The sequence below is a fragment of the Cicer arietinum genome, chromosome 6, assembly GCF_000331145.2.
Source record: "Cicer arietinum cultivar CDC Frontier isolate Library 1 chromosome 6, Cicar.CDCFrontier_v2.0, whole genome shotgun sequence".
In the NCBI taxonomy this organism is placed as follows: domain Eukaryota; kingdom Viridiplantae; phylum Streptophyta; class Magnoliopsida; order Fabales; family Fabaceae; genus Cicer; species Cicer arietinum.
This window is the reverse complement of record NC_021165.2, coordinates 16955410-16967492: the sequence shown is the minus strand read 5'-3', so window position 1 is coordinate 16967492 and position 12083 is coordinate 16955410. Positions and strand designations below refer to the sequence as shown.

Here is a 12083-nt window from a genome sequence, read left to right as displayed (position 1 = left end):
GGAAAGAGGTCACTTGCAAATGTATTCCTTGTATGGGAATTGGTAATGCATTTACCATTTTTCTCTATAGCTCTTTTCTTTGCTACTCTTTTTTGTGTTGGCATTACGACTCATTATATGGACTGAAGCATGAGTTTGAAATTCTTCTTTAGATGAACAATGTTTAATGTCTTTAAATATATGCTCACACTTGGAAGATATTCACAAATACAAACATGTATGAATTATGTTGGTTACAGATTTTTTTTCTTTATTCTTTTGTTTGTTTCTTATAAACTGTATACATCTAACTCTCTCCAAAATGGTTGGAGCCGTGTACGGTGTTGTTGTGTTACCACTTCTCAAGCTGAAACTGTGTCTTTTCTTTTCGTGGGGTAGTGGGGGATCCTAGAAAATTCCTCAAATGCTATTTAGGTTTTTTTATACGGATGGTACCTTTAGATTTAGGTATGCCTGATTGACCCCCTTTTGCAGGCCCAACTGCTATTCTGTCACCAAGTCATTGGAGAAAAAGTTAACTACACTTGAACTATTAAAGCATTTGTAGTGTCTTTGAAGTTAGGAACTCAGCTTCAAAATGGTCAAAGTAAAACCTCTTATCTCCTTGGCGATGCTCTATGTCTGTTGGATATTGTTTGCAACATTACTGCTTTCTTAAATGTGTTTTTGCTCTCAAATTATTTTGACGAGCTGACTTAGTCCATAAATAGTTTTCATTTTTATGCAATATTTATGGTTTTTTCCCTTTGTTGTTGTATCTGCATCCATAAGCCTGTAACAAAGCTGGCTAGATGTAAGTGAGTATGTGACATGAGTATCCTATGAAGTTTAGCATGATAATTGTAGTTATGATTTATGATCTACTTTGGCATCTTTTTTCTTGATAAATCATTTAGTAATGACTGATGAACTTTAATTTCTTTCTATATGCATTATTAGTTGTTCTGTGTGGCATGACTGTTCTATAAATTTATTTGTCCTCTTAACCATTTCAACATAGACCATAGTAGCAACGTGATACTAAAACTTGATTAGACAATATTAAAATGTTGGAAAGATTTTTGACACGACATAAGGTTATCTCTTAGGTATGCATCTGAAACATATTCCAGTGAACATATAAAATTAGACCATCTAGCATGGAGGTAAACTTTCAATGTTTTTTTTTTTTTTTTTTTAATTTGCATTCAAGACACTTATTTAATCTATTCCATTGCTATTGCCATGCCCTGTTCATTTCATCTGATTTGTGGCTTTGGCAAGCAAATTTTCCCATAGTTGTCAATAAAAAATGGCAGTGCTAAGCAGCCAGCCCCAAAAATGTTGTAGACGTCTAGCAGGATAACCGACTGCTATATCACATTTAATGGAAGGAAAATATATAATGCATACTCCACACATATAAATGTTCAAAAATCTGAAGTTACCCAAAATTAAAGGCATATCATCATTAATAATCAATAGTAACAGTCATGGCACACAGTCACCATCAAAGTTATAATTAACAAGTCAATAACAACAATATGCTGAACGACAAGGCTGGGTGCTGTATTGGGCTGGTTGTGACTGAGATGATGCCATCACTGCAATGCTATTCCGCTATAGCTCACTATTAAGTACTCTAGTATTTCCATTATAAATTTGAGGTTTTCAGATTATATTATGAAGTTATCTATTCCTATGTAGAATGTTTCCACTTGAACTTCATTGATCTTTTTCTCGACTTCTCTGTATGGTGAAAAACTACTGATTAATGAAATTTTTGTGTTGCATGACTTTGTGGATGTTGTCCAATTTGAATTAATAAGATTCTCAACTCATAGTCACAGGAATCATGATATCTAATTTTATAGGACTTCCAAAGTAAAGAGTTTCATGTTTTCTGTTACATCCAACATCACAACAAATAAAATTATGGGATGTGTGAAAAGATTACCTGCAACTTGCCTGTATTTTTGTTTGAATCCTAACTTTATCATAAACTATTCGCCTCACTCTTGCATCTTTTGGTGCATCAGGAGGGTTTTCATATTGGGATAGTTGTTGAATTATATCAAGTAATACTTTTGTACAGTCTTGTGGTGGATAGAAGCTGCGGCTTCATGTATTTTTGCTTATGAGCTAATTGTTTCAATTGCTCCTTTTTTTCTATGAAAGTAAGCAAGATGCCATTTAGGATGTTATCTATTCTAGTTTGGTTCATGCTAAAACACGTAATGTTAGAAAGGTGGATAATATGCTGATTTCATTTGGAACTAAAGTTTAATCTATGATAGGAATTTCACGTGTACATTGTAACAGGAGTGTTGGCTTGCAGTTCTTGTTTTGATCCTACCATACCGTATACCACAGATTCTTTGGTGCTTTATTCAAGAGATTTTATACCACATCAGCTATGACATTTAACATAATTAAAGTGCGAGATATAGTGATAATCCACATAGGGTAGATGGTTCAATTAAGTGTTACAAAGCAAGAAATTTATGTTGCTTCAGGGTCACCTAGGGGTTCTTCCTTATTTTTATGTTTGTCTTGCCTTTTCCTTGATGTAAAGTTTCCTGCTTTGTTAGTGGGCCTTTTCAATCAAAAAAGTACCTCAACGGCCCTAATTCTGGGTCCACTTTCTAAAATGCCATTGTTTATTCGCATTCAGTTTTACTGTCTGTGCTTTTTAATATTGTCAACTTGCAATGACTTGTCTGGGTGTCTGTTTTTCAGGATATGTGCAGAAGATAACAGCTCGCAAAGATATTGATTTAATGGAGGATTTGGATAATGGAAAACCGCCGTGATGGTAGATGTTCCACTATTTCTCCCTCCCCCAGTTTTTTATTTTTCTTTTGTTCCCTTTCGCCGCCTCGGGAATCCATACTGTATTCATATTGATGAGTTTATTCTTCCATGATTTTTACTCAAAATACTCGTGTAAATCAACATGTTACGATTAGAGAGACTTGTAAAGATTGTAATACCCCCTCCTTCTCTCTGCAAATAAATAACTGGAAAAGAAAAATCCTCAAGAAGGAAAATAGGAAAGCATACATTTTAGCAAAGAATGTATTCTTATTCATAAATTCTGATTAGCTTTTGACACTATTCTTTTTATATCCTACATTTCTATTTAGCATCTCAGTTTCGTGGTCATCCAGAAACTGATAAGGAATAATTGATATCTTAAGATTGGCATGTTAAGCAAGATATCACCGCCTTTTCCATCACTCATTAATATAAAAAGACAGTAGTGTTCTTTTTCCATCTCAATTGAAAACTGAATAGGCTCAGGTATAAAATGTCAACTACAAGTTTCCTTGATTTCAAATACAACCTCTCAAAGAGAAAGTACTTGAGGAAGCCATCGCGTATGTTGTCAAGGGAGAGGCAAAACTCTGGACTGAAAAACATTTTTCAGCCTAGTGTTGATGAGATGAAGATGGTGTTTGACAAATTTGATTCCAATAAAGATGGGAAAATATCTCAACAGGAATACAAAGCCACCCTGAAATCTCTAGGCATGGGGAAATCGGTTCATGAAGTGCCAGATATTTTTCGGGTGGTCGATTTGGATGGAGATGGATTCATCAATTTTGAAGAATTTATGGAGGCTCAGAGGAAGGGTGGTGGTATTAGGTCGTTGGATATACAGAGTGCATTTAGAACATTTGATAAGAATGGTGATGGGAAAATAAGTGCTGAAGAAGTTAAAGAAATGTTGTGGAAGCTGGAAGAAAGGTGCAGCCTTGACGAGTGCAGGCGAATGGTGAGAGCAGTGGACACTAATGGAGATGGCATGGTTGACATGAACGAGTTTGTGGCCATGATGACTCAATCCATGAGACATGTTTGAATGCTTATGTTATGGCTATGTTTCTTTAGGTGTTTATTTATGTGCTCAATAAAGCTGGATTGTGAAATCAGTGGTTCAATACGTATTAGTAGTCTCACAATAATTTCATCATTTTATACCGATTTTCATGTGAATTCAAAAAAGTATATAAATAAAAGTGAGAATAATATTTTTTCTAAACTATCTTTATTAGTTGAAGTAATTATCATTATCATAAATACAAAATAAAAAATATTCAATTTAAGAATGGTGCAATTACTAGTAATATTAATTACATTGTACAATTGAAAAAATATAAGCTAACGATTCTTTTTTAACGATTATCTTTATCTTTATGGTTGAAATAATAATTTGATTGACGTCAATTCAACAAATCAATCAAGTTGAATTTTGAAGAATAAAATATTTTCTTAATATTATCAAATTGATATAAAAACAAAGTGTTTCATATACTTTTTATACTTTTAAGTTTCGTCGTTTATCGTCATTATAGTTTTAGGTTTTTGGCTTTCCAAAGGCATCTTTCAGGCTTGGAACAATTGCAAATCTTTCAGGCTTTCCAAAGGCATCTCACAGCCATCCATGCTCGTATACAATGTTCTTTTATACATTATTAAATGAACAACAAGGATTTGTTATGCTTCATTGCACCACTAAACAAGTTGTGCGGCTTAAAATTCTGCCTACGAATAATGCCTTTTTTTTTATCAGAAAAAAAAAAAATGCCTTCTTTGTTAGAGATGCACCTTCACACTCACAAATTAGTACCTTATTCTAAAAGAATGGTACCTCGTACCTAACCTGTAGTGTCACGTCTCAAGAATTTAAATGAAAAACTAATTTTAGTTTATCTTATATTTATATTTTAAGAATTTTATCTATTTTCTATAACATTTATTTAGATAATGAAATTTTAAAAAATAATTAAAATAAAAAGTTATTTAAAAAATTCTTCGTAAAAATTAATTTTGAAATATACTTTTTTATAAAAATATAATATATCAAATGAAAATCTTTAATAATGAATATTTAAGTTATTAATGTTAAAATAACTTTTTTTCAATTGAAAACAAATTAATCTCAAAACCTTATATTATTTATAAGTAAATTTTCATAAAAATCATTTTTAGAAATATAAAATAAAAATCACTTTTTTGGAATCTTAAATAAACGGATTCTCCCGAGTACACAGACTATAGAAATACTTGGCCACTAAATGTTCATGGAAAAAATGGAGAAAGTGATAAATGAAGAAGATTCCTCCCCATAGATATGAAGTTTCAAGCGATGTTCCTAAACATATTTTCAAAAATAAACTTGTTACATGTTTGCATGGATCAAAACGGAGCTATATTTGAAGTTACGAAGATATACCAGTGAGTAGAAAAAGGGAGAGAATAGTGCTGATATCTGAGCATGAAGCAAATACATTTTAAATCAGTGCATACTACATAATTCATCTTCTGTCCCTAGCAGTATTCTTGCTATTGTAGGATTTGGAGTAATGATTCAATCACCAATAATCCCCACAAGAGCATTTCCCATCCTTGAAATGATGGAACCTTTTGTTATCTCTGACAATCAATTCCCTACCTACAATCCTAGACATGATCTTAATGGCATTGTGACAGTCACCACAAACACGTAGGTTCTTGATAATCCTAAGAGGTGTTCTAGGTGGAGTACTAATAAGACCATAGGCAATTGCTAGACGTTCACTGTGGTAGAGCAATGCCTGCTCCTTTGCTTCCTGATCAATGTCATGAAGAACGTATCTTGTATCAGGAACATATCCTGCTTCTTTCATTCCACTCAAAGCCTTCAACTTCTCATCATCCTTGTAAAGAGTGGGATTCTTATACTCGATCATTCTGTTCCTGCCTTCGAGCATGCTAATCGCAGAATACTTTTTCGGGGGCGGCGTAGGGATCTTATTTGCAACAGCCTTTGATGGGTCAAGTCTAACAATCAACTCCTCAACATGGTCTTCAAGATCAATATCTCCATGAATTCGAGCATAACTCTTGAGGGTCTCCAATACTGTCACTGTTGGCCCAAATGGCAACTTCTCAATAAACTCCTCAGCCTCTTTGAGGTATCCAGATTGTCCAAGAACTTCCAAAAGCCCCATGTAGTGCTCAACCCCTGGTTCAATTCCATACTTGTTTTTCATGGATTCAAAATGTAGGTAAGCATCCTCCACAGCCTCTGCACTGCCACAAGCCGATAACACTGCAAGCAAAGTCTCCGAAGTTATCTCCAAACCCAGCTCATTCATATGCTCAAATAACTGCAACGCCTCATCTCCCATTGTACTATTCGCGTATCCACGAATCATCATGTGCCAAGAATCCATGTTTCTGTTAGGCATATGATCAAACACTCTACGGGCATCAGTCATACTTTTACAATTCCCATACATCTCAATCACCTTGTTATGCAACTTGAAATCACTCCTAAAAGTAGATTGTAAAAAGTAATCATGGACTTTCTTAGCATCCTCAACTGATTTGGATTTGCCACACAAATCAAACAGAAGATCAAAGCAACTAGCATCAGCTTTAACACCTTTTTCCATCAATTCAAGTGCCTCTTTAACCTTCCCCTCACGACAAAAACGTGTCAAATCAACAATGGAAGGAGGCTGGGCTTGTTCTTGAACAGAGGCTCGGCCGTTCAACTGATTAGGGTTTTGAAACTGGTTGTTAGGGTTTTGAAATTGGTTGTTGGGGTGTTGAAATTGGTGGTTGGGGTTTTGAAATTGGTCGGGGTTACCACTTGGTGAGGTTTGGGGGTTCCACTTATTCGGATTGTTCCATCGATTGGGACTATTGGGTTGTTGAAAGTTGGGATTTTGAGAAGGGGGTTGCCGGAAGTTGGGATTTTGAGGAGGTGGTGGCCGGAAGTTGGGGTTTTGAGGAGGTTGTGGTGGATTTTGAGGGTTCCACCTCTGTTGAGGAAAACGAGCAGGGGCATTATTGGTATTTTGAGGAAAGTTATTGTGATTATTGAAATATTGAGGAGGAGGAGGATGAAAGGGTGTGTGATCCGAGTGTGGTTGTTGAGACTGGGGAAGGAATCTACCATATTCGTTTGGAATAGCAGAAGTACTTAGGGTTCTGCACAAGTTATTGCCATAGAAATAGTTTGTTCGCAGATTCAAAGAGAAAGAGGAAGAGAGCATTGTGGTTCGTGCGCGTTGAATCAATGGAAGCATTGTGGTTCTTCTTTAAGGGTGTGATGAAATGCAGTAACAGGGTGGAATTGTATTTTGCTTTTAGATTGATGATACAAACATGGGGCAGCTCTTTTTGGGCCCCGGGTTTTTGCACCCCCGTGTTTTTTATACACCCCTCTGTTCAGTGTATTCTTTTTCCATGTTGCAATTCGTTTATCTTTATGAGTTTCATATAGGAGGGGAAATTAAATATTTTAAATATTACATTCATTAATTTCAACATATACAAATATTTTAGAGACTACAATAAACAACAAAAGATAAAAACATAAATATATATTCATGAAGACTAAAAATAAAAATAAATAATATAGACTAAAAGTAAAAAATTGTATATTTGCATAAATAAAAATCATATTTAAACTTCGAATTTATATTTTGAAAATGAATAAAATGTTTTATTTAATTGAGTATGTCAATATCCTTTTTCACTTTTATTATTTTTGTTGACATAATAAGATGTAAACAGCTAAGAGTAATAACCCTCTTCCCAAAACAAATGTTGATAATATTTTTCTTACTAGCTTTGATATGCTTGTAGTGTCCACTACTCTAGCTAATTAGTTGAATTGGTGAGGCCAAAGAAACTTTTCGGATTCTGACTGACTGATAAGGCAAAAACATGAGGCTAATTGGAACTCGAGTAGATCGCTGATAAACTGACAAAGCTTGATATAATGCTGATGATATCAGACAAATATTTCCATTCCTTAAAAATACAAAAATCACTCAAACCAAGCAGCAAACAGAATATAAAAATTGAAACAACAATAGTTCCCATGGCTAGTAAAAAGGGCTCCTAAATTTGAATTTCACTTTTCATCTTGTCATAGCTGGTGAAATTATAGGTGGTGCTACTGTAACGGCTTGCCTCTGTCTTTCCATGTTTGCTTCCCACCCTATATTTCAATTTCAATTCATTGCCAATAATAAGTCAACGGTCAAACTAAAACCATATATATCAGACAAATTCACTAAAACTCTCACTACTGACTACATTGCAATTTGTATAAACCACTAGTCACAGATGTTATTTGTAGTGTCTAACCTTCAATATATCAAAAATTAAGTTGGAAATTAGACAAAAAAGAAGAAAGCATAGATCCTAAATTTAATGTGTTAATTTCACTATGACAGTATATGGAATGGAAGTATTTAAAGAAAGAAGGAATTACCTATACTCAAGTCAAATCCACGGTTTTTGAGCTCTCTATATTCCTGACATAGAGCACAAGTTTCACAACAGAAATGAACTAAACAATCCATACAAGGTGCCTCTGGCAAATCATATTGTGCCCTCAATTTGGACCGATAATAACATGAATATAAACATGCAAGTCCTGTCATAGCCAATAGACTCCCATAAATTGTTCCATCACAAGTGCAAGCTGCATATATAAAAACAAAAACACCAAACTTATATATAAGTATATAACTAACTCTACATAGCTAGTGTGTTTAAATTTTAAAAAACTTACTTGAATTGCCTTTATCTACTATCTCTGCTATTAGTCCAAAAGTAATACAAGGGCAGAAGCAAGTGACCAAACCTTACACAAAATAATAACAACAATAATTAACCATAATATAAACCTTAGAAAGCTGAATCTACAATATGATTTAGAGGTTCTTACAGATTCCAGGATCATCAAGACAACGGCAAAGACCGGTCGACCAGTGATGTGCCCTTGGGGCGGCCCTTGAATTGGTTGTGATATATGGAGGAGCATAAGGTTGTGGTTGTGGTTGTGGTATGCCATAATAACTTGGCATCATTCCTTGTAAGACATAGCCTTGAGGAGGAGGAGGAGGAGGAGGATGGCTTTGACCTGCATATGGATCTGATTCATTTACAGTAGGATACATGTTAATTGTGGAATTAATTAATGCTCTTTAACCAACACAAACTTTTATTATCTTAGTATATATATAAATTGGAGAAGGGTATTCCACATTAATGTAATTTGTAACTACTAGGAAAAACCATTTTCAGTCTGATAAGTTTTATATAATAATCAGTACTAGTTGCAAAGTATAAAATATATGTGTTTGAATATCAGTATATAAATAAAATGTTAAATAGTAATACATGACTCATGAGTCATGACCACTGATTTAGGGGAAAATAATCTTGTATTTCCATGATCTTTCTTAGGAGCTAGAATATGTTATAATCATGTAACATGTCATCTTCAGTTTTGAAAATCTTACTGCTATAGGATAGGAAGAGAAGACAAATAGCAATCACCTTGCAATTTCTAAACTGAATTTCTTCAAGATTACAAAATGACTACAGAATAATTAAATGTTTGTAATGATGTAAGCATAAACCAATTATTATTTTGCAACGGTTTAATTAATCTGACAAGTGTTTGTAATTATATTGAATAACAGGTCAATGTAAATCACTAAGATACCTTCTTACAACTTACAAGTATTAATTTAGGGTATTGCTAATCAGTGTCTTATGAACATTATTTAAAGATTTTAAATGAAGAAATTAATTATAAAAAAAAAAAAAAATTAAGTATATCAATTTACAAACGTTGAATGTACAATTTTTGAGGAAGACTTACTATTTTAGACTCATTAACAATAGTTCATTTGCATTTGCCTTAATTTATGAAACAAGATGTTACACATTTTAAATGTATAAAACTGAAATCTTATACTAATCCTGTGAATAAACAATGTTGTAATTTATCACAATATTTTATTTTATAATATCTTCAATATGTAGACGCATTAGTACAAAATAATGTAAATTAAAAAAAATGACATTACAAAGTATATAAAACTCCAAATCTTTGGTTCCGTAGACTAATGCAATGTTTAGTCTGTAACCTTCATTCTGGTGTGATGGTATTAGAGGAATTAAAAAAAAAAAGCTCAACTTAGCTCATTTTATAAATATTCTTTTAATTTGCTTGTGCGGGATTTTTTGCTTTTGTTTACTCTTGAGTCTTTTTTTAATTGAGTATATGATGGAAATTTTAATAGATTAACGAGAAATGAAATATGCTTACCTGTCATTGTCGTAGAATCCATTGTAGTTAGAGAAGAAAGGTTGTGAGAGGATATTGTCCTCGAATTCAGTGACTAGGGTTAGCCCGATCTAATACACATATTTTAGTAGGCTAATTAAAACAACATCTCAAACTATCACAGGATCATTTATATTATATAGTCCAAAGTACAATATTCATTTTTAATATATAATTAATGCATAAGATTATTTAAATAATTGATATTAATATATTTTATAATATCTAATTAATGCTTAAGATTTAATTGATATTAATATTTATATTTTAATTGATTATTTTAAAGTTATTTATAAAATTAAACAATTTTTTAACTTGAGTGATCTTTAATTGATTATTAAAATATGATGATTATAAGAGCCAAAATATCAAAAAATTGTAAAAGAATTTATCGAAGTAGTATAAGAAATACAAACTTTAACATTGCAAAATTAAGATCATAGGGAGAAACAAATTATATCGGGAAACGTTATATTATTATGAGAGGTGTTTACAATAAAGTGAAGAATAATATATAACAACATTTAACAAATACAAATTGTAACTATTCAATCTCATAAATGGTCAATCAATTTCTAATTAATCAAAACTTCTATATTTATATATTCTTTTATTTCTTATACAAATCATTTATACAAAATAGCACTACTCAATTACATATGCCAAGTACCAACCTATACATATTAAACATAAGGATAATGAATATCAATTATCACAATTTAATTAAGAAAGATGTAATACAAAAAAGGTCAAAACATCTGAAATAATATAAGAGATATAACAATAATTATAAAGTTCCTATTATATATTTTGAACTCCCACTAATCTAAAATATCAAATGACTTAACCAAATCCATATTGGCAACTGCATGCTTCTAAAAAGCTACAATGGTTAAGCCTATGGTCATTGGCTCTGCCAACAAATTCTCTATACTTTTGTAGCAATATGTTCAATTCAATTTTGAAATTCAAAAAAATTATCTCAGACAAATAGATATTTAATGTCAAAATATTTTGAGAATGAAAAGCTTTTATAGGTGTTTGATTCAATGGAGGGAAGAGGAGAAATTTTAATTAAAAGTGTATTTAGTTCGAGGGGAAAAGATAAATTAAGTGTATTTAGTCATTCATATCTTAAAAAGTGAACTAAACATCTTAAAAAGTGAACTAAACACCAAGTAATAAAAATATTCTCTCTTCTCTCTATTTCCTTCCATCTACCTCGAACCAAACATATCTTTAAAATTGTGAGTATAGAAATGTCAACATAAACATTATCAGAGTAGGTCACAAATAGCCTAGATATACTTTCAAGATCTTTGAATTGAATGATGAAGTTCTTCAACAACATAACTTTATAAGTAGTCTCAAAGCAAATGACTTCCTCTCCTTCCATAGTAAAGATAGTTATAAACGTCTGTTTGACACTTCCAAAAATAGTTCATTATGTGTCATCATAAAAATTAAGCCTTAAGTAAACTTTTGATCATCAAGGCAACCTATAAAATCAAAATAACCAATGACTTGAAGTTGATCAAACTTCTTATAGGTCACTATAATCTTTGGTTATATGCAAATATCATATGACTTTTTTAACTTCCTATGACTCGGGTTACTAAAGTATCTCCCTAAAGTAATTAATTACAAAAGCAATGTCGGTCCAAGAACAAACTTGAAGATACATTATACTACCAACAACATAAGCATATGAGTTTTTCTCCATTTCAACCATTTTTTTAAGCAAAATATACACATAGTCTTTTAAATTTAATTCAATTTCCGTTTAGGTTATTTAAATTTATTTTATCCCGATTGAATCCTTTAAGTTGTCTTATGTTTACAGCGTTAGTTATTTATCTTAATTTTGATAATAATTAGTTCAACTAAAAACTTCTGATTATTAGAAACTCTAGCAAATGCTACAACAATATAACATTTATCCTAATCTTTCAGAAAA

At 32.2% G+C, this 12083-nt stretch overlaps 3 protein-coding genes across 4 annotated transcripts in view; 1 reads left to right on the top strand and 2 right to left on the bottom strand.

The window, feature by feature from the left end:
- The window catches only part of LOC101498518 (uncharacterized), a 5369-nt gene extending 1345 nt beyond the window's left edge, over window positions 1–4024 (top strand). Inside the window, exons 3-5 of the mRNA XM_073369445.1 lie at window positions 2–42; window positions 2719–2788; window positions 3265–4024. Of these exons, the coding sequence (XP_073225546.1) occupies window positions 2–42; window positions 2719–2788; window positions 3265–3844 (691 nt within the window). The 3' untranslated portion in view covers window positions 3845–4024. The remainder of the gene's footprint in view (window position 1; window positions 43–2718; window positions 2789–3264) is intronic.
- A 1197-nt stretch (window positions 4025–5221) lies between these two features.
- Window positions 5222–7136, bottom strand: LOC101498190 (pentatricopeptide repeat-containing protein At2g15690, mitochondrial). Its single transcript, XM_004505152.4, has one exon. It carries the CDS (start codon window positions 7059–7061, stop codon window positions 5358–5360), a length of 1704 nt encoding a protein of 567 aa, XP_004505209.1. The 5' UTR covers window positions 7062–7136; the 3' UTR covers window positions 5222–5357.
- A 594-nt stretch (window positions 7137–7730) lies between these two features.
- On the bottom strand, window positions 7731–10207 carry LOC101497874 (protein PLANT CADMIUM RESISTANCE 7-like). Of its 2 annotated transcripts, XM_012717097.3 has the most exons (5): window positions 10109–10207; window positions 8717–8923; window positions 8561–8632; window positions 8258–8470; window positions 7731–7981 (listed from the first exon to the last, which is right to left on the bottom strand). In XM_012717097.3, exons 1-5 carry the CDS (start codon window positions 10128–10130, stop codon window positions 7902–7904), a joined length of 594 nt encoding a protein of 197 aa, XP_012572551.1. In that variant the 5' UTR covers window positions 10131–10207; the 3' UTR covers window positions 7731–7901. The 2 variants fall into 2 exon arrangements, with proteins under 2 accessions (XP_012572551.1, XP_004505208.1); XM_004505151.4 differs by lacking the exon at window positions 10109–10207 and having other exon boundaries at window positions 8717–9089.
- Between the last annotated feature and the right edge of the window lie 1876 nt (window positions 10208–12083).

Excerpts from the sequence above, each read along its gene's own strand:
- LOC101498190 (XM_004505152.4), bottom strand. The coding sequence starts at position 7,061 with ATGCTTCCATTGATTCAACGCGCACGAACCACAATGCTCTCTTCCTCT.
- LOC101497874 (XM_004505151.4), bottom strand. The coding sequence starts at position 8,948 with ATGTATCCTACTGTAAATGAATCAGATCCATATGCAGGTCAAAGCCAT. Across the intron at positions 8,633-8,716 it reads TCTTGATGATCCTGGAATCT|GTTTGGTCACTTGCTTCTGC; the intron begins GTAAGAACCTCT and ends ATTTTGTGTAAG. Across the intron at positions 7,982-8,257 it reads TGGATTTGACTTGAGTATAG|GGTGGGAAGCAAACATGGAA; the intron begins GTAATTCCTTCT and ends ATTGAAATATAG.